This window comes from Alnus glutinosa, chromosome 2 (genome assembly GCF_958979055.1).
Source record: "Alnus glutinosa chromosome 2, dhAlnGlut1.1, whole genome shotgun sequence".
NCBI classification, from domain to species: Eukaryota; Viridiplantae; Streptophyta; class Magnoliopsida; order Fagales; family Betulaceae; genus Alnus; species Alnus glutinosa.
In genome coordinates this window covers 5,403,819-5,426,774 of record NC_084887.1, presented here as the reverse complement: position 1 = coordinate 5,426,774, position 22,956 = coordinate 5,403,819, and the positions used below count along the sequence as shown (strand labels likewise).

At 38.3% G+C, this 22,956-nt stretch overlaps 2 protein-coding genes and 1 long non-coding RNA gene across 3 annotated transcripts; 1 reads left to right on the top strand and 2 right to left on the bottom strand.

Annotated features, from left to right (window-relative positions):
• Nucleotides 1-15,235: 15,235 nt before the first annotated feature.
• LOC133860221 (uncharacterized) lies at nt 15,236-16,105 on the bottom strand. Its single transcript, XM_062295866.1, has 2 exons — nt 16,039-16,105; nt 15,236-15,990 (listed from the first exon to the last, which is right to left on the bottom strand). The coding sequence occupies exons 1-2, from the start codon at nt 16,103-16,105 to the stop codon at nt 15,236-15,238; spliced, it is 822 nt and encodes a 273-aa protein (XP_062151850.1).
• Nucleotides 16,106-16,677: 572 nt separating this feature from the next.
• On the top strand, nt 16,678-17,457 carry LOC133861405 (uncharacterized). Its single transcript, XR_009899009.1, has 2 exons — nt 16,678-16,955; nt 17,043-17,457. It is a non-coding gene; the product is annotated as an uncharacterized LOC133861405 (long non-coding RNA).
• Nucleotides 17,458-18,268: 811 nt separating this feature from the next.
• Nucleotides 18,269-21,518, bottom strand: LOC133860220 (uncharacterized). Its single transcript, XM_062295865.1, has 3 exons — nt 21,234-21,518; nt 20,299-20,676; nt 18,269-18,695 (listed from the first exon to the last, which is right to left on the bottom strand). Exons 1-3 carry the CDS (start codon nt 21,516-21,518, stop codon nt 18,573-18,575), a joined length of 786 nt encoding a protein of 261 aa, XP_062151849.1. The 3' UTR covers nt 18,269-18,572.
• Between the last annotated feature and the right edge of the window lie 1,438 nt (nt 21,519-22,956).

Here is a 22,956-nt window from a genome sequence, read left to right as displayed (position 1 = left end):
AGCTTGATCATCTTTGGAGAAGTTTGATGAAGAAGTGCTTTTACTTTGTTCCTGACTGCTGCTTTCTTCTTAGTAGAGATCAATCAATTCGTGGAGACTACTAGTTATTCCATTTTCTTGGTTTTTGACTGACTGAGAAGTTTCTTGCCTTGATATTCTTCCCATAACCCTTTCGGGTCGTTCGAGGAAAGGAGTCGGACAAAATCTTAACTTTATATCTTTAGTAACCCCTAACCGAGGGGTTTCCTCCCATTGCATCCTTTCCATGACCCTTTCAGGTTGTCCAAGGAAAGGATGAGGGCGGATTCTTTTCTGGGTATCCCCCTATAATTCTTTCGAGTCGTTCGAAGGGGGAAGTCAGGCCATTTCTTAGACTTCCACAATTTTTGAAATGAGTTGGAAAGAGATCTTCTTTATTGATGATAAAATTTGTGGAGAAAAAACAAAGAATTACATATAATATTTCTTCAAGTGCTTAGCGTTCCATGATCTTGGGAGCATTTTCCCTGTCTCGGTCATCAGACGATAAGCTCCTTTCTGATGGCATCCTACTACCCATTTTGGCGCCATTTTGCCCTTTGTTGGATCTTTTGTCATTATGCTCACTTTCCTGAGTACCCAATCTCCGAGCTGGAACTTTTTAGGGACCACCAATTTATTGAAATACCGAGCTATTCGATTCTTATATGCTGCTCATGTAACTTGAGCGTCGTCTCTTTTCTCCTGTAAAAGATATAGATGTAACTTGGCCTTTTCATCGTTAAGCCCAGGATTGTAGTAAGCTCGGGGATCCCACATCGATTGGTATCACAGCCACGGTCCTGTAGGTAAGTGAAAATGGCGTCTTGCCTGTTGGAGTTCTTCTTGTGGTTCGGTACGACCAGAGCACCTCTGGAACATAATCAACCCATGCTCATTTCTTCTTTTCGAGCTTTTTCTTCAAGGTCCTTACCAGGGTCTTGTTTGTTTCCTCTACCTGACTATTCGCCTTTGGATAAAGTACCGAGGCATAATAGTTTCAGATACGAAGTTCTAAACACCACCTCCGAAATGGTTCACAGTCAAACTGCTTCCCATTGTCTATGACAAAAGCATGAGGGATCTCGAACCGACACACCACCAACTTCCAAAGGAAACTTGTGATATTTGTTGTAGTTATAGCTGCTAATACTTCTTCTTCTGCCCATTTAGTAAAATAGTCTACAGCTACAACTAAGAACTTCCAACCCCCTTTCCCTACAGGCATTGGGCCGACAATATCTACCCCCCATTTCGCAATTGCCATGGAGAAGTGAGGGGAGTAAGCTTCTCGGGACTTGTTTTCATAATTCTTGAGAACCTCTGGCATTTATCACAAGTCTTGACAAGAAGAGCTGAATCCTTACTAATCGTAGGCCAATAATAACCTGCTCGGATGGTTTTTTGTGCCAGCATCCTTCCTCCCGAAAGGTTTCCGCACACACCTTCATGGATTTCCTTGAGAACATAATCCGCCTTAGTCTTAGAGAGGCATTTAAGCAGGGGTTCGGAGTATCCTCTTTTATATAGTACTTCTCCGAGGAGGTAAAACCGTGTTGCTTGTATCTTTACCTTCCAAGCCGCAACCTTGTCTTCGAGTAGCAACCCATTTCTTAGAAACTAAATAATCTCTGTAGCCCATTCTGGTTCATTCGGTGTTGTATCTGCTTCCATGACGTTAGTCTTTGGGGTTATCAATGGCTCGGTCAAAACGATAATCTGCCGTCTTGACGCTTCAATCTCTTCATCTATTCCTGATGCAATCTTCGAGAATTCATCTGCTCAGATATTTTCATCCCGAGGTATCTTCGTGATGATGACCCTTTCAAATTAAGATTGGAATTGGCGCACCTAGTCCAGATATCTAGCCATTTGATCTTCTTGTGCTTCAAATTGTCCTTGAACTTGGCCCACCACTACTTGAGAATCACTTCGGATTTCAACATTAGTTGCTCCCATCTCTCGGGACAATGCCAAACCTATTATTACGGCCTCATATTCGGCTTCATTATTTGTTGTGACAAAGTCCAGTTTTATAGCAAAACCAAACTCTTGACCTTCAGGATTCCTGAGGAGGACACCTACCCCGCTTCTGCCCTATGCCAAGGAGCCATCCACAAACACAACCCAGGTTAATTCTTTTGAAAGTTCTTCCACTTCGGGGATGTTGCAAAATTCCACCAAGAAATCTGCCAAAACCTGTCCTTTGATAGCCATCCGAGGATGAAACTCGATATTAAATTGTCCGAGTTCCATTGCCCAGTTGACTAACCTTCTCAAAAGGTCAGGCTTTTGTAGAACCTTCTTCATCGGATACTCAGTTAAGACTTTAATAGCATGAGCCTGAAAGTATGGCCTCAATCTTCTGGCTGAGATAACCAAAGCGAAAGCCAATTTTTCAATCCGGGGATATCTTTCCTCTGCTCCATGAAGTGCTTTACTTGTAAAGTAGATGGGTTTCTGAATTCCTGAATCTTCTCTGACTAGCGAGCTTACCGCTAAGGGGGATACTGCCAGATAGAGATAGCGTATCTCCCCTTCAGTAGGGCGGCTCAACAATGGAGGGTTCGTTAAGTATTCCTTCAACTTTCTGAAAGCTTCCTCACATTCCTCACTCCATGTAAATGCTTTTCTCAAAATTTTAAAGAAGGGAAGGCACTTATTTGTTGACCGTGAAATGAAACGGTTTAGGGTCGCAATCCTTCCTGTCAGCCATTGGAGTTGTTTCGTTGTTCTCGGTGCCTCCATCTCAAGGACAGCCTTGACCTTCTCTGGGTTTGCTTCGATGCCCCTCTGTGATACCATGAACCCTAAAAATTTTCCAGAAGAAACTCCGAAGGCATACTTCATAGGGTTAAGCTTCACCTTGTATTTTCTCAGAGTTCGGAAAGTTTCTCGGAGGTCTTCTATGTGTTTGGTTGCCCGAATACTTTTAACCAGCATATCATCTACGTACACCTCAATGTTTCTACCAATTTGATTCCAAAACATCTTGTTCACCAGTTGATGATAAGTGGCTCTCGCATTCTTCAAACCGAAGGGCATCATCTTATAAAAGTAGAGTCCTCGGTCTGTGATGAAAGCAGTTTTCTCTTAATCTACTTCTTCCATGTAGATCTGGTTGTATCCCGAGAAAGCATCCATAAAGCTTAGGAGCTCATGCCCAGATGTTGAGTCGACCAACAAATCAATCCGAGGCAAAGGAAAACTATCCTTCGGGCATGCCTTATTCAAGTCAGTGAAATCTACACACATCCTCCACTTGCCATTAGACTTCTTTACCAGTACCACATTAGCCAGCCACTCGGGGTAATCCACCTCTCAGATAAATCTAGCTTTCAATAACTTCTCTACCTCTTCTGCAACAGCTTGATTTTGTTCAGCGGCAAAAGTTCTTCTCTGTTTCACTGGCCGATGATTTGGGTCCACATTCAGCTTATGGACAATGACTGAAGGATCAATCCCTGGCATATCTTCGTGGCTCCATGCGAATACGTCACTATTGTGCCTCAAGAACGCCACTAGATCTTCCTTCACGAGTTGGGGGAGTTGTGAGCCTATACGAACTTTCTTTCCTGGATCACCTATTTCGAACTCCTTTAAGCCTTCCACGGGCTCCCCCATCGGTGATTGCTATTTCCCGTCCTCCTTAGCTTTCTCATCCAGATTGTGTTGCCTCGGAGTGCCTTTCAAGGAAAAATTGTAACAACGTCTGGCCTCCTTCTAGTCTCCCTTAACCACTCCAACTCCTTCTTCTGTCGGGAACTTCATACTGAGATGCGGTGTTGAGGTCACAGCTTTTAAGTCGTTGAGAGCTGTCCTTCTGATAATGGAGTTATAGGCTGAAACACTGTCAACTATTAAGAATTTCACCATGATGACCTTTTGCCTCAGATAAGTCCCTGCCATCACAGGGAGATCGATCGAACTGAGAGGCAGCACCTTTTCTCCAATAAAACCCTGTAAGTGGCATGAGACCGGGACCACCTTCTCCAGTGGGACTACCATGTAGTCAAAGGCTGACTTAAACAGAATATTGGCCGAGCTCCCTGTGTCAACAAGGATCCGCCGAGTCTGATAATTTGCTATTGTTAGGGTGACCACAAGGGCGTCTATGTGCGGAAGTGAGACTCCAGAATAATCATCATTCGAGAACCCTACAATCAGAGGGTTACATTTCCGAGACTTAGGGGGCTTTTGGACCGAATACACTTCGAAATCATCCAGCTGCCTGGCATATGCCTTCCGAGCCGAATTGGACTCTCCTCCTCCTCTAAATCCTCCCGAGATGGTGTGAATGATAGGAAGGTTGCCTTGCTGCTCCACCCGAGCTCTACTCCTACTTCTTTCTCTTCTTTCTTCCCCTCGAGGCTAAGGTGCTGGTTCTCTGCTTCTACCTCTTCTTTCTTCTTGCCTCGGTTGATAGTTTCTCCTTTCATTCCGATCCTCTTCTCTTTTAGGTCACGGATATTGGTCCCGCTCCTGTTGGCTTCTCTCATTAACAAGAAATCATATTAGCTTTCCATTTTCGATGAATTTCTCAATCAATTGTCTCAATGATACACACTGCTCGGTCAGGTGACCATATGAATTATGGAAGGCATAGTATTTACAAGCCAAGCGTGGAAGCGGATTTCCTGGAATGGGTCTCAGCCTCTGGTAATTCGGGTCTTTTTTGAGTTCCATAAGCACCTCGGTGAGAGAGGCATTTAATGGAGTCCACTTGTAATCTCCAAAATTCTTCTTCGCCTTCTTGTACTCCTTGGGACCGGCATCCTGTGTGGGCTCGGGATTTTACTTTTTCTTGGGTTTCTCGGTGGAAGGCTGTTGTTGCTACTAGGAATTACCGAGAAGGGCTCGGAGTGTTTCCTCCTGATTAATGTACCTGTCCATTTTTATCATAAAAGTATGGAGATCCTTCGGTGGTTTTAATGCCAAGTTCGCCATCAACGGTCCGTCTTTCTTCAGTCCTTGGAAAATTGCACCATAAATGAAGTCGTCTGGCGCACTTTCTGTCTCCAACTTTTCCTGGTTGAATCTCCATAAATAATCTTTTAAAGACTCATTTGGTCCCTGCTGCACAAAGAGTAGATACCCTTTGGGTTTCCTTCTGGCTCTTCCGGACACAAACTGGGCCAGGAATTTCTTTCCAAGGGCATTGAAATTATTAATCGACCTTGGGGGAAGGTTTCTGAGCCAGTCTCAAGCCTTTTCTGACAAGGTGAGGGGAAAAGCTCGGCACGCCACACTGTCAGGTGTCTTGTGCAAGGACATGTGAGATCGAAAATTATCCAAATGCTCCACCGGATCTTCACTACCTGAAAAAACAGGGATATCGGGTACCTTAAACCTTCCGGGCAGGTCGAAGTTGGATACTTCTTCGGTAAATATAGACTCCTTATACTGAAAGAGGTTATGCACGAGAGACTCCTTCCCGTCGCGTTTCTGATCCATAGTTCTTGATAGTGCATCATACTTTACGCCCAAGTCCAGGACCATCTGCTGCAGCCTTCTTTCGGAGTCTGTTGGTGGAGTTGGAACTGGATTAATAGGCTCCACAAGGTCCTCGATCCGCGGCTCGGCTCACTCCCCTGACTTTTTCGGGTTCCCATTAGGATTTGTTCCTTCAACCGCCTCGTGATTCAATGGCGGTGGAGTCTGAGCAACTATCAGCAAAGCGTTCTGAGCCAGCAAGTCCTCCACATTCTTCTACGCCTAGGCCAATTGTTGGCTCAGTTGGGTTATTATGGCCTCTGGACCGACAGACTCTGCTTCTTCGCGGGCATCATCTCGACCTAGATTAGGGCATCGCGCTTCTTCTTGGATTTCGTCTTGAACTAGATTAGAACGTCTCGTAGTCACCATCTCGGATTTATTTTTTGTAAGAACAATTCTTCGTTCCCACAAATAGCGTCAAACTGTTGGTACAGTTTCCGGTATGGTGACGTGTCGCCTAGTGATTCGATGCCTCCCTCAACTGTACTACCTTGATTCCTGTAAAACAACAAACGACTAGTTGGGGGTGCCGACTACACCCACTCCGATGCCTAAGTCAGTTCAAATCAATTTCTTGGAAAGTATCTGTAATTTCAAAAGTTCATAGAATATGCGTGTTTAATACCTGGTGTAGTGGTCTTATTTATAGGCTGGTAGTTGCAGTCCTACTGGAATTCTTGAAGCCCATTTGAACTAGGAGTTTGAGTCCTAGTCTGTTCGAACCTTAACCTTATCTTCAGGAAATTTGAATAAGGCTACAGAGTCCAAATTCAATAGCATTCATACCTCTTTAATCTTAATTCCACGTTACTAGCTATCTTATCCCGTTGATTATGGGATAGAGGCTTATCCCTGATCTTCCAGGATACTAGCCTTATCTCACTCTAAGACAAATGTAGCACACTTCGACCAACCCCCGAGGTGATAATATCCGAGACATGTTCGCTCCGATCAGACTAGGAGATCTCAGAATATTGTCACATCGTAACAGGGTTGTGGAAGATCCGAGGTGTTATCATACCGAGGCAATCTTTTTATACCGGGTTGTGATTAAAACTTCCCGGACGATCTCGTAGCTTCTGTCAAATCTCCGAGGCATAAATATCCGAGATATGTTCGCTCCGATCAGACTAGGAGATCTCGGGATATCTGTAACGCCCCGCCTTTTACAAAAAGGCGTAAGTGAAAATTTTTCAATTTCCACGTGACATTACTACAATATCATCAGAGATAAGATTTGGCAGCAGAATATAATATATCCAACAAACTTGGAATTAAATAACACAACAGAACTTCTAACAAAAAATACTTCAAAATATATAGAAAGAGTGTAATTGAATAATTACACATTAAAAATATTATTTGTGCCATGTATGGCACAAATAATTTACAATCAAATCACTCAGAGTATCATTATTACAAAATCAATAAATATATAAATATCGTTTTCCAAATATAATAATAATAATGGACTAGACATAGTAGTCCACAAAAAGTGGGAGGCATCCTAGCCTCAGACACTGCTATCAAGATCACCTAAAGATCTGGACAATCCTGATACTTCCCTTCTTCGTAGCCTGTATTAATATATAATACAGAGAAAAATAATAATACAAAAATACCTAGTGAGTCCACTGCTTTCAATAATATGATGATTACTGATTTATTTAACAATATAAAATGCAACAATATGATGTAATGACAGTTTTATATGAACAGTCTTAATTATTTTCTTCTTGCACTTCTCTCATACCAGGGCCATTAAATCCCAATTCGTTAAAGCAGCTAATTATTGGAGCATGAACTCTCCATGTTTTCTTAACTTTTCCGCACTAGTAGTCAAAGTAGCATACTTAGTACATTGGTCATCTCGACAACCAAGTACATTGACCATCACGACAGCCAACTTGTACTTATTATTATTTTTCGTACAGGCGGTATGCCTGTCCATTGGTCATCCCGACAATCAACTTGTTATTAACCCTGCATCAGAATTATTAACAGTATGCAATATACCATTCCTAAGCATATAATTAAATAAAGCAGAAATCACAACATTACAGAAAACAACCACATATGATCCTTAGTGAATAAGAATACTCACAATTATTCTCCGCAATCTCTTAGCTTTGCAATAAATCTATCCACACAATAATATGTGTATTAATTATCTATCCAACAAATCATTGTTTATCGACCCTCATCTCTTTATATTTATTATTATTGATCACTTCATTATGTTTGAGACGATCACTTATAACAATCTTAAATCTTGGTTCATGATTTGATGACGAGGCTATATGACCAATACCACCAAATATGAACTTAAAAGGTTAAAATATATCATAAGGACAATAAAAGTAAATACGATCAACTTATGAAAGTCATGAGGGCAAAGAAATATAAAAGGAAATATAAATACGATTGACTCATGAAAGTCATGAGGACAATGAAATATAAAAGGAAATATAAATACGATCAACTCTTGAAAGTCATGAGGACATTGAAATATAAAAGTAGTTTATATTACTTTTTATTTTAATTCTTTTTATCTCTTAAGCTTATTGGGTCTTTACACAATTCATAAAACAAGTAACTAGGAAACTATATAAAATAAATTAAAGTCTTATTTAACAACTTACCAAAATACTTCGTAGCACACACTTCAAGTCTTGAACCACACGAGACTACACAAATCTCACAATTTTCTCTCTTGGTCGTAGGTGTGTGTGTGTGTGAAGCTTGATGGGTATTGCATCCTTCCATCTTGGTTCTATTTAAAAGAGAATGAATGGTTAGGATCAAGTAGACACATTTTGATCCAATGGATGGAAATTGGTGCATCTTAGCCTTATCTCGAAGGCACATGGGTTTCATCATTACTAAGGCGGTGCATTCCAGATGTGGGATGTGAGCAACACTTTTGGTGATGAGTGCACAAATTAGAGGAAGTGGGTGATGAGTTGTCCAATCAAAGGAAGTATTAAGTAATGCTATATAAGAATTTTCGTCCAAATAGAGGTCAGCTTACACCAAGCAACGTTTCAATGGTCAAACCAACTCCGATCGATGTGAAATTTTGAGGATATATAGATGACTTCAAGACGAACACTTTCTCTTTTTCGTTCAACTCAATCCGAGTTCGTTATGACTTAGTTTTGTCAATCAAAGTTTCTAGTTTACTTTGACAAGTTAAACCCAAATATCTTTAGACTACTTTCTTTTCATGATTACTCTTGATTCTATTCTAGACATCTTTTATTCTTTCATCATAAGAGGGGGAGGGAATAAATGTAGTGGAAGGTTGCACTAGGTATTGAATCATCATATCTTCCACTATCATATTTAATCATCTAACTAGGATGATTAAGCACACATTAATTAATGGCATTCTTAAGGCATAAAATAAGTCTTTCACATGTTGAGTTGGGTGATGACTCATGTAATAATCATGATCATAGGAAGATAACATGTGGTAGGTGGATTGGGTTTGTGGATAGCAATTGGAATGAGTTGGGTTGAGTTCAAAGATTGGCCTATTAAAGATCAATGTGAATTTCCGTCCATAACAGGGGTAATATTTCTCACGGGAATTTTCATGGCCTTAATGGTGTTCAAAAATTATGAAATTTGGAGGGTAGCTAGAGGACTTCAAGACAAACGTTCTGGCTTTTGAATCGACCAAAACAGAGTTCGTTTGATACTATTTCCGTTATTCCAAAATTTAAGGTCTGTTTATTGAATTGAAACTATAAACGTTTTTTTTTTTCTTTTTGTTTTTTTAATCAATGAATATTTATTTCATAAATATTCATACTTATTATTTTTCCTTATTATTAGGTTTTAAATCAAATTTAAGACATTAAACCTTATGTCTTAAAATCTGGGGTGCTACATTCCTCCCCTCTTAACAGAATTTCGTTCCCGAAATTCACAAACTATGATTCGCATAAAGTTTACATTAAAGGAAGATTTAGATTCCTAAATCTTAAGTCTAGTGATACAGTTTTAACGATTGAGTACTATTAGAAAATTTCATGTGATCGGCGCAAGTGAATGGATGCGAAAGTCCTAAAAAATAAACAGTAAGCCAAATGCTATCTATTTAAAGAATGTTACCTGCCGTCACATCTGTATATTCCTCATCTTCTTCAGCACCACCAGGGATAAGTGAATGTACTCGTGCTTGGGCAGGGTACTGCTGTCGAGATTAGCCTCCTTGCGGCTTTGATCCTTTAGCAGAGTTCATGGGACAATACTTCTGAAAATGACCAATCTTACCACACTGGAAGCAGGTAGTTCCTATCACCTTACACTCTCCCCCATGCAGTTTTCCACACCTATTACAGGAGGGTCTTTGATTTTCTAGTGCGGTTGAAAAACTTTTGCCAACAGCTAGCTTGGAATCATTCTCTATTGCTGGCCTTTTTTCTGAATACGATGTTTGCTGCTTTAATCGCCTTTTCAGGTCATAGGCTGCTGCGGATTCGTGGATTCCCCTTTTAGCAAGCGATGCCACTTCTACTAATCTGGCAAAAACTTTTATTTCCAAGCAGATTACTCTCTCCTTGATGAGAGGATTGAGGCCGTTTTCAAATCATTCCGCTTTCGATTCTTCGTCGGGAATAAGGTTGGCCGCAAACCTGGCTAATTCCATAAATCTAGCAGAATATTGTTCAACGGTCATAGTACCTTGAACAAGGTTTTGGATTTCTATTGCTCGAAGCTGCCTTTGAGCTCTAGGGAAAAAGCGCCGATTATATTCCACTTTGAACATCTCTCAAGTGATCACCGTCTCATCCTCAAATAGTACCTTCTTCGAATTCCACCATCTCCTAGCTTCACCTGTAAGTTGGAGTGCGATGTACTGAACTTTCTATTTGTCCGTACAACCAAGAGTATCGAACAACACATCTATATCCGTGAGCCATGCTTCTGCTGCGTTTGGCCCTTCAATTCCTTCAAAAGTTCAAAAATGATAACTAGAAAAGTCAAGTAGCGAGCAACCTATGGGTTCAACTCGCTCATTGGGTCGTGGAATTTGTGCTATTGCTTCAGTGAATTGCCTTGAGGTGTCAGTCATGAATTGGATCAAGGCTTCATAGAATTGTGGAGGTGGAGGTGGAATCCTTCCTTTACTGCTTTCATGGTGATGTTTGTCTTGATTCTTACGACGTCAATAAGGCAGCATCTTTTCTGCGTCAAGCTATTACGTTAACAAAATAAAGATAACACAATTTGTTCGGAACCAAAGAAGATCACGTAGATATTTCCTATCTAAATTATTATTCAGGAGGGAATTTTCTAGTACTATGTCATCTAACTTATTAAACTTAGTAAAAGAATGTTTATTCAATCTTTTCTAAATGATAATCTTGTCATTTACCTAGTGACTCTAAAAGAGTAAATGAAACACAATCATTCATAACATTACAACACTAGGCACATAACCTAAGGTAGCTTTATGTGCTAAGTGTACATACACATGCATAGCACACATACTCAAAAGTTTTTCATAGAGAATTTTCTTTGTTTCAAAACTTTTTGAAAACATATAATATTAATACAAGAATGAGTAGTCTCATTCTGGAATAAGAGTTTAACTCCATCTATTCATTGGGAGATATAAGAGTTTAACTCCCTCTTATTTAATGGATTGTTTTACACGAATGGGTATTCCCATCGTGGAACAAGAGTTTTACTTCTAGCATTCAAAGGAGGAACAAAAGTTTTACTCCTTGCGTTTAGAGGAGAAATAAGAGTTCCCTCCCTCTTATTTAATGGAGTGTCTCAGTTGCTATTAGAGACAAGTATAAAACAAAAATATGTCAATAATATAGATATATCATTTTCATAAAACTTTTGTTTAACAACATTTTCATCGCATTCAAACCTCATTTCATTGCGTCCGAAAATCATTTCACAAACAAAAGTAACATTGTTAAAAGATATACTTAATATACTTAAAACATTTTCTTGGGTCCAAAACCAAAATAGTTTCTTTTGCAAACCATTTATTTAGCACGCAATCATGCAATTATATATATATATATATATATATATATATATATATATATACCACTATGTAACGCCCCGCCTTTTACAAAAAAGCGTAAGTGAAAATTTTTTCAATTTCCACGTGACATTACTATAATATCATCAGAGTTAAGATTTGGCAGCGGAATATAATATATCCAACAAACTTGGAATTAAATAACACAACAAAGCTTCTAACAAAAATACTTCAAAATATATAGAAAGAGTGTAATTGAATAATTACACTTTAAAAATATTATTTGTGCCAAATCACTCAGAGTATCATTATTACAAATCAATAAATATATAAATATCGTTTTTCAAATATAATAATAATAATAAGGGATAATTACCTTTTCCCCCCATGAACTACCAACTTTTGGGCAAAGCCGCCACAAACTACCAACTCGACCAAAATAGAGCATTCGACTACCAAAGACAACCATTTTCTCCCCTTCCGTCAGTCAAAGGGGTTAAAACAAACGGTCAACGAGTCACGTGACCATCACATGCTGTTTTAACCTCATTTTCTTCCTATTTTCCCCTATGACCTACCACCATCTTCCAACATGCCCCCATGTAAAACGGCACGTGACTGTCACGTGACCCATTGACCGTTTGTTTTAACCCTCTAACTGACGGAAGGGGGGAAAATGTTTGCGTTTGGTAGTTGAATCCTCTATTTTGGTCAAGTTGGTAGTTTGTGGGGGCTTTGCGCAAAAGATGGTAGTTCATGGGGGAAAAAGGTAATTACCCCTAATAATAATGGACTAGACATAGTAGTCCACAAAAAGTGGGATGCATCCTAGCCTCAGACACTGCTATCAAGATCACCTAAAGATCTAGACAATCCTGATTCTCCCCTTCTTTGTGACCTGTATTAATATATAATACAGAGAGAAACAATAATACAGAAATACCTAGTGAGTCCACTGCTTTCAATAATATGATGATTACTGATTTATTTAACAATATACAATGCAACAATATGATGTAATGACAGTTTTATATGCACAGTCTTAATTATTTTCTTCTTGCACTCCTCTCATACCAGGTTCATTAAATCCCTATTCGTTAAAGAGGCTAATTATTGGAGCATGAACTCCATTCCATGTTTTCTTAGCTTTTCCACACTAGTAGTCAAAGTAGCTTACTTAGTACATTGGTCATCTCAACAACCAAGTACATTGACCATCCCGACAGTCAATTAAGTAGCCATAACTTGCCTAGCACATTGACCATCCCGACAGCCAACTTGTACTTATTATTGTTTTTCGCACAGGCGGTATGCCTGTCCATTGGTCATCCCGACAACCAACTTGTTATTAACCCTGCATCAGAATTATTAACAGTATGCAATATACCATTCCTATGCATATAATTAAATAAAGCAGAAATCACAACATTACAGAAAACAACCATGTATGATCCTCAGTGAGTAAGAATACTCACAGTTATTCTCCGCAGTCTCATAGCTTTGCAATAAATCTATCCACACAATAATATATGTATTAATTATCTATCAAACAAATCATTGTTTATAGACCCTCATCTCTTTATATTTATTATTATCGATCACTTCATTATGTTTGAGACGATTACTTATAACAATCTTAAAACCTTGGTTCATGATTTGATGATGAGGCTATATGACCAATACCACCAAATATGAACTTAAAGGATTAAAATATATCATAAGGACAATAAAAGTAAATACGATCAACTCATGAAAGTCATGAGGGCAATGAAATATAAAAGGAAATATAAATACGATCAACTCATGAAAGTCATGAGGACAATGAAATATAAAAGGAAATATAAATACGATCAACTCATGAAAGTCATGAGGACATTGAAATATAAAAGTAGTTTATATTACTTTTTATTTTAATTCTTTTTATCTCTTAAGCTTATTGGGTCTTTACACAATTCATAAAACAAGTAACTTGGAAACTATATAAAATAAATTAAAGTCTTATTTAACAACTTACCAAAATACTTCGTAGCACACACTTCAAGTCTTGAACCACACGAGACTACACAAATCTCATAATTTTCTCTCTTGGTCGTAGGTGTGTGTGTGTGTGAAGCTTGATGGATATTGCATCCTTCCATCTTGGTTCTATTTATAAGAGAATGAATGGTTAAGATCAAGTAGACACATTTTGATCCAATGGATGGGAATTGGTGCATCTTAGCCTTATCTCCAAGGCACATGGGTTTCATCATTACTAAGGTGGTGCATTCCAGATGTGGGATGTGGGCATCACTTGTGGTGATGAGTGCACAAATTAGAGGAAGTGGGTGATGAGTTGTCCAATCAAAGGAAGTATTAAGTAATGCTATATAAGAATTTTCGTCCAAATAGAGGTCAGCTTACTCCGAGCAATGTTTCGATGGTCAAACCTACTCTGATCGATGTGAAATGTTGAGGGTAGATAGATTACTTCAAGGCGAACACTTTCTCTTTTTAGTTCAACTGAATCCGAGTTCGTTATGACTTAGTTTTTGTCAGTCAAAATTTCTGGTTTACTTTGACAAGTTAAACCCAAATATCTTTAGACTACTTTCTTTTCATGATTACTCTTGATTCTATTCTAGACATCTTTTATTCTTTCATCATAAGAGGGGGAGGGAATAAATGTAGTGGAAGGTTGCACTAGATGTTGAATCATCATATCTTCCACTATCATATTTAATCATCTAACTAGGATGATTAAGCTCACTTTAATTAATGGCATTCTTAAGGCATAAAATAAGTCTTTCACATGTTGAGTTGGGTGATGACTCATGTAATAATCATGATCATAGGAAGATAACTTGTGGTAGGTGGGTTGGGTTTGTGGATAGCAATTGGAATGAGTTGGGTTGAGTTCAAAGATAGGCCTATTAATGATCAATGTGAATTTCCGTCCATAACAGGGGTAGTATTTTTCACGAGTGTTTTCGTGGCCTTAACAAAAATTATGAAATTTGGAGGGTAGCTAGAGGACTTCGGGAAGAGCATTTTGGTTTTTGAATCGATTAAGACGGAGTTCGTTTGACCTTGTTCCCATTGTTCCAAAGTTTAAGGTCTGTTTATTGAATTGAAACTATAAACGTTTTTTAATCTATGAGTATTTATTTTCATAAATATTCATATTTATTCTTTTGCCTTATTATTAGGACTTAAATCTATTTTAAGACATTAAACCTTATGTCTTAAAATCTGAGGCGCTACATTCCTCCCTCCTTAACAGAATTTCGTCCTCGAAATTCGCAAACTATGATTCACATAAAGTTTACATTATGGGAAGATTTAGATTCCTAAATCTTAAGTCTAGTGATACAGTTTTTTTTTTTTTAAGCGTAGTGTCTAATTACTAAACATAGTTCATTCTATAATTGATTAATAAAAAAAAAATATGATGTAAGAAAATAATGTTTTATCTAGGTAAGAAATTTATATAGTACCATGATCTATTTTATTGCTCCGTCATAAATACTGTTTTAACGATTGAGTACTATTAGAAAATTTCATGTGATCGGCGCAAGTGAATGGATGCAAAAGTCCTAAATCATAAACAGTAAGCCAAATGCTATCTATTTAAAGAATGTTACCTTCCGTCGCATCTGTATATTCCTCATCTTCTTCAGCACCACCAGGGATAAGTGAATATACTCGTGCTTGGGCAAGGTACTGCTGTCAGGATTCGCCTCCTTGCGGCTTTGATCCTTTAGCAGAGTTCATGGGACAATACTTCTGAAAATGACCAGTCCTACCACACTGGAAGCAGGTAGCACCTATCATCTTACACTCTCCCCCATGCAATTTTTCACACCTATTACAGGAGGGTCTTTGATTTCCTAGTGCGGGCGAAAAACTTTTGCCCACAGCTGGCTTGAAATCATTCTCTATTGCTGGCCTCTTTTCTGAATACGATGTTTGCTGCTTTATTCGCCTTTTCAGGTCATAGGCTGCTGCAGATTCGCGAATTCCCCTTTCAGCAAGTGATGCCACTTCTACTAATCCGGCAAAAACTTTTATTTCCAAGCAGATTACTCTCTCCTTGATGCGAGGATTGAGGCCGTTTTCAAATCGTTCCGCTTTCGATTTTTCGTCGGGAATAAAGTTGGCCGCAAACCTGGCTAATTCCATAAATCTAGCAGAATATTGTTCAACGGTCATAGTACCTTGAACAAGGTTTTGGAATTCTATTGCTCGAAGCTGCCTCTGAGCTCTAGGGAAAAAGCGCCGGTTATATTCCACTTTGAACATCTCCCAAGTGATCACCGTCTCGCCCCCAAATAGTACCTTCTTCGAATTCCACCATCTCCTAGCTTCACCTGTCAGTTGGAGTGCGATGTACTGAACTTTCTGTTTGTCCGTACAACCAAGAGTATCGAACAGCACATCTATATACGTGAGCCATGCTTCTGCGGCATTTGGCCCTTCAATTCCTTCAAAAGTTCAAAAATGATAACTAGAAAAGTCACATAGCGAGCAACCTATGGGTTCAACTCGCTCATTGGGTCGTGGAATCCGTGATACCGCTTCAGCAAAGTGCCTTGTCATGTCGGCCATGAATTGTACTAAAGCCGGGTGTATTCCATTGTTGAATTGTGGAGGTGGAGGTGGAGGTGGTAGCTCTTCATCACCATTTGGAGGATATATAAGGAATTAGACGATTAAATAAGTTGATAATATTTGGAGAAATTACTTTCTTATAATCTGATAACTATGGAAAAGTTAGAATCCGTTAATTAATGAAATTTTTGAGATTCTAGAGTTTAAGTTAATTGATATGAAAGATTCTATATGTGATAGTGATACACAGAGAACGATTCTCCTGAAACCTTTACTTGATGGATAAATAGTTTATCAGATTTGAGATTTGATCAACTGCATAATTAAATTGGATTAATATTAGGGATCTAAACTTATGGTTTTCAAGGATGATAGTATTTATGTAGGAATAAGGAGTAATTCTACCCGGCGCTCCAGCGTCCCTCTCTCGTCCATCTCCATCTGACGTGGCATCAGCCACGTCAGGTCCTTTTTTTAAAAAAAAAAAAAAAAATTAATTAATTTAAACCTGCGTTTATACAGACTCCATTTCAATTTCTCTCAAAAGATTTTTGCCCCCCCAAAACTTTCCTTCTTTCCCTCCTCCCTCCCTCCCTCCACCCCACCGACAGCCACCCACCTGCTGAGCACCGTCGACCACCAGCTACCACCGCCACCGAACCCCGTTTCGTCCATTTCCGGCCTCCATCCACCGTCAAGCTCCGAAGACCGAACGTATAGCTCCAACGATCCATCGACCGTTCCGCCACGACGATCCCAGCCGAGCTACCACCACCGCCGACGAGCCAAGCCGAATCACCACCACAGTAGAGGACTCCGACGACCCATCCATCTTAAGGTTTCGATTTTCTCTTCTTCATACAGATCTGGTTTTTGAGCTTTTAGATCTGGTTTTTTGAGTTGTTTTTTTATTTGGTTTTTTGAGTTGCTTGATCCGCCACGGCGCCACCCACAAGCACCGCCGACCACCGCCACCAGCGACGTCCATCTCCATCGCCGCTACAAGAACCGTTTTCCACCAGCGACGTCCATCTCCATCGCCGCTACAAGCACCGTCCTCTGTTGTTTTTGTTGAGTTGTTTTTTAGTTTCAATTTGAATTGGGTTTTTTTTTTTTCTTTTTTCCGTCTTTCTATAGTATCTGTCTCATTCTGCATGTATTTGGGCTTTTTCAGTGAAATAGTTTTGTCAGTCCGTTTGTGTTTAATTCATATTTAATTCACATTCCTATAAACGAATGTATGTTTAATTCATATTTTGCTGTTCTGTGGGAATTTTTTTTGATGTAATTTTGTTCCTAAAGTGGTCTGTATTGAGGTGGGTTTGTAAATTTTCATGTAACATCTATTTGTAAATTTTCTACATGTTCAGGAGTTTTTTTTTTTTTTTTTTGGTAGTCTTATATTAGAGGTTTTTGAGAATAGTTATATTAAAAGTTTTTCTTTTGATAATGTGATGAGAGGCGTTGTTTCTAAGGTTATCCAAAACAATATATGTCACATAATAGCTTGTGGAAATCATTCTTCTATACATTTGACATGTTTTGACTAAATGATACCTCTTTCCCTTTAATAAAAGTTAGGTCTTAAGTTTAACCCACAATGGCATAGAATAGACATCTCCTAAGGGAGCCATTCTCCCAAAGACCAAAATAAAAGTGGCCAAAACCAACATGTTTCTCCATTTTCAACCAAAACCAGGACCTATGTTACAATTTTTTTTTGGCAGTCACGACAATATGCACGTTTAAAAATTAGCCTGTTTTGAAGACTTGTGGCATGCTGAAGAAAAAAGGCAAGATATTTACCAAAAACTGGCTTGTAACCCATGCTAATTATGCCATTGTTTTCATTTGAACCTGCACTTTTCAAAGGTTTTTTGAAATCTACATTAATTTATGATTGGTAGGTTGTGTTTAACTACCAATCATAAAAGGTAAATAATAATAAAAAAGACTAAGTAAAATCTTGTACTAAAAAGATAAATATTACAATGATCCTTTTCATACATTAGACAATTTTAGATAATCAAATCATGTACAAAAAAGCTTAACAACAAAAAAGTCCAGATGTCTTGAAATTAAGACTTCTAAATATCTGAATGAATCTGGGTATCAAACATATATTTTGAAAAAGAAGGGAGACCATCCATATTGTAGTTGTATTTAATTCAATCAGATGCTTTTCTTGTATAATTTATTTTCCTGGGAGACAAGGTTGTTTTGCAAAGAAGCACCCAGTAAAAAACATTAGTCAATGCTTCTGCACTACACATTGTACTTCAATGCACCAAAAATAGGCAGTAGAAGGAACAAATATCAACTTGTTCCATCAAAAAATCCACCTAACTTCTCCAATTACATGTTACAAGTTCAGACATGTAAAAGAATCACTCCTTTCAATATAATTTTTTCCTCTTAGAATGAAAGAATAATGTTTTTTCTGTCAAACTTCACATTAAGCAGATTGAAGACATCTTTTAGAAGCATTAACACCACCTTCAAAACAATCCATCTGCATCTCGTTCATATTTTCATTTAATGGTCTTTCAAGTGAATCAAGCACCTGCACATATAGCTCCTGAAACAAAACAAAAAAAAAAAAAAAAAACACAAAAAAAGAAGTTATTACGTACACCTATTTGCAAGCAAGACCTGCATATGTTTGATTGATCAAACCTTGTTGCCACACTAAGTCCATAAGGTATCACCAAGTCCATAATCTTCCTCTAATTGTCATCTAGAAAGAACAATGGCTTCTGCAATGTGCTGTCTTTGCCTAATTCACAGTAGCTATTTAGACATCTTCAATTACACACAGTAGAAAGGGTGATTAACTAGAAGCAGTACATGAATCTATATATATTTTGAGCTTTTGGGGGCAAAATTTTTTGGAATGTAATCCTGAAAAGAGGTCAGCCCACTGCACATGCCAATTGAATAAGTGAAAGCCATGTCTTCAAGACTTACTATACCTAGCTTTCAAACAAGAGTTGTTAGAAAGTATTTTCTGACTTAAAATGAAAATGCAAAGACACAGGTGAAAGTTGCAATGACACAACATCAGAGAAAGATTGAGTAGAGACTATATGATGGAAGACGACTACAATGTTTTGAGTCAACTGGCGTTCTTTTCCATGAAAGTCAATTTACATAATCATGAAGCTCATGAAAATAATCAGTACTTATGTTTCACGTGATCAGCAGTAGAATTTATATTTCATGTTCTATTGATTCCTAATAAACAGATTTTCTTTAACTTCTAGCTTTTAGTGTCATTGTAGAACAGAACAAAGTGAAAAAGAGGGGCAAAAGAGAAAAAGATGAGAATATTGTTTGGAGACAGGGTCATTTTTCCTCCAAATACAATTGCAGTACCAACAACAAATGCCTTCCTAACTATGAAGAAACAAAACAAAAAGACCAAGCATATTGATGTTGAGTCAGATATCCATTAAATACAGAAAACAACCAAAGATCGTAAGCATAATTCTCAAAAAGTGCAGGGCAAAAGAAACAATGGATTTTAAAAAACAAGCATAACAGAAAAACATGAGTTGCTTAGAAAAAAAAAAAAAAATCAATTGCTGAGTCTAAAGCCCTAATTTGAAATATTAAACCCTGAAAAAAAAAAAAAAAATTATAACTTGAAGCTAAGACACCTATAACTTGAAGCTAAAACACTCCAAATTCACAGGGGTATTCAGTTCTAAACAAGTCTTTGTCTTTACTGCTTTCTTTGGTGAGTTGAAGGCTAAAGCCTTTGCTACCACTCTATTCTTTGGCACAGCAACAGTTGTTGCTTTTGGGTTCCGAACACTTCTAAATGTGTTGGGGTTTGAGAGGCGCTTTCTATTCCTTGGAGTAGTAAAAGCCTTAGACACCTCAGAAGGCTGTTTTTTCTTTGAATCTGGGGTTGCACTGGGCTTATGAACCACTTTTTGAGAAATTGAAGAAATCAGTGCTAATCTTGGTATTCTAGACTTGGATGATTTTGGGGGAGCCGTAAGTGGGCATTTCACATTTCCACTAACAAACAAAAAGTACAAGAAAACCTTACCTCCTCTGTTGATCAAGCAACTCAAAAAACCAGATCCAAAAAAAAAACTCAACAAACCAGATCTATATCAAGAAGAGAAAATCGAAAGGAAAGGAAAATCGAAACAAAACAGATAAGTGCTTACGGTGGATGGGTCGTCGGAGTCGTCTGCTGTGATGGTGGCTGGGCTGGGCTGGTCGTGGCGGAATGGTTGATGGGTCGTTGGAGTCGTCGGGGCTGTACGGTGGATGGGTCTTCGGAGCCTGACGGTGGATGGATGCTGGAGATGGATGAACCAGTGGCGGTGGTAGCTCAGCTGGTGGGTGGGTGGCTGTCGGTGTGGTGGAGGGAGGGAAGAGATGGAGGGAGAGGGAAAGACGGAGAGCTTTTGGGGGCAAAATTTTTTTGGGAGAAATTGAAATGAAGGTGGGTTCGTGTAAACGCAGATTTTAATTATTTTTTTTTTTTTTTTGAAAAAAAAAAGGCCTGACGTGGACTGTGCCACGTCAGATGGTGAGGGACACTTGAGGGACGGATGAGCGCCGTGTAGAATTACTCAGGAATAAGAGAAAGATCATGGTACTATATAAAATTTTAAGGAAATAATAAGAGTTGGAAAATATATTATTTCCTTACAACTTCTTTAACAAGATAGATTGCTTTTGATTGAAGAAAAACAGTAGACTTGCAGCAGGATCTTTTCTGCATCATTCGTAGAGAGTTCAGTATGCATAGACCTACAGATATTTCATAATATTGCAGTTAGTTATTTATTTTTGTAAAAAATAAAATAAAATAAAATTTGCAAGACCGAATAAAATACCTGGTTTAAGTTTTTGGGCGGAAAATCTCGAGATTTTTGACTTCGATCAAAAGATTCTTGTGTTGTTCTCGGAGACGGTTTGTGTTATGCTCCAATTTGGTATATCTTTTCCCCAGGGCATTCGCATATGAATCCACAAGTTTCTTGAGCTCTTTATTTTCTTGCTGAAGAACTCTATTCCTTCGCCTAAAATCCATGAACAATCACTGCAAGACCAAAACTTGATTTTGTAGCGATTGAATCTCATTCCCTCGAACCTGCAGACGTTGAGCCATATTGGAAACAGAAATAGCACCCTGAATACTGAATGCCATAGAGTCATTAATGGCTTCAACATCGGACCGATCCGCCAATAACTTTCCATCTCGTGGAGTAATGATGCCTCTAGCCACCGATGCAGCAGCTGCATCATCCAGCATCACAGAGTCAGTAGTCATGAGATGACCCCTTGGAGATGGGAACGATGGGCACCAGATCTCTGGTTGTACATCAGGCACAGCTTTCAGATCTAAATTGTTTTGCGAAGTAGAAGAAGAAGCCATTTTGGGAAGAAGAAAGAAATGAAGCGGTTCCTCAAAGAACCTGAAGGAGAAAGGATAGAAACGAAGTTGTTCTTCGAAATATTTGAAAGGAAAATGAAAGAGAACTTAATCAATGGACAAGACGCGGTCTAATAGACTTCATTCTGAGCACGGCTGCCACTACCACTAGCAGACAACTCTCGAATTACGAGTCCTCTCTCTTTTTCAATTTTCACCTTTTCACCTTCTCGAATTCCGAATTCACTCAATGACTTTTCTAGATTTTTCGCCTCACTTTTCGCACCTTGTAAAGCTAGAGGAGCATTATCCATTGTCGGCACTACTCACACTGTTTCTCTCTTGAATCTTCTCTATAAATTCACTCATCTTCTCCCTTGCAAAGCACCCCTTTCAGTTCTCAATCCTACATACTCTGAAAGCCAATTCTTCTCATAGTTTGAGCCTATCATCACTTCTTGAGAAGAAAGATGTAGTATCATAACCAATTTCAAAATTTTGTAAGCAAGATAAATGCAGCATTGCAACCATATTCACAAATGACGAAGCAAGACTATTCTTGATCATGTCATCTAGAAGCAAGATTATTCTTGATCATGCTTCTAAAATGAAGCGTCTTTCTCTTCCTCCTCGTCATCATGAACTTTTTTGGCATCTACTCTTAATCCAGTGATGGCGATCTATGACAGAAGAGAAAGAGCACCACGATATGGGTGTCACACTCATATCCTTTCCTGATTGCTTGCCTCACTTTCCTCACCTCCCCCACCTTCCTGGATTTCATGTTTCCATTTAGCAAGCTCTCCCTCCGGTTTATCGTTAGACGTTTTACACCCTCACAAAGAAAGCATCTTCACAAGGGACATTGTTATACAAAAATTTATTTTCCTACAATGAGCTAAATAAATGCAACCGCTTTAGTAATTTTCATACTAGTTCGTTTAGTAATATAAATTCATCCTCTTCTGCAATCTATATATTAGTTTGATTGTTATACTTCTTGTTATAATGAGCTTAAAATTCTATATATGATAATTTGTCATACTATGCCGTATGCTTGTTTATTTGTCATGTTTAATAATTAGATGATTCACTTAAAATCTGTATCACTAGACTTAAGATTTAGGAATCTAAATCTTTCCTTGATGTAAACTTTATGCGAAGCGTAGTTTACGAATTTCGGGGACGAAATTCTATTAAGGGGGGAGGAATGTAGCGCCCCAGATTTTAAGACATAAGGTTTAATGTCTTAAATTAGATTTAAAACCTAATAATAAGGCAAAAGAATAAATATTAATATTTCTGAAAATAAATATTCATTGATTAAAAAAAAAACGTTTATAGTTTCAATTCAATAAATAGACCTTAAATTTTGGAATAACAGAAACAGGGTCAAACAAACTCTGTTTTCGTCGATTCAAAATTCAGAATGCTCGTCTTG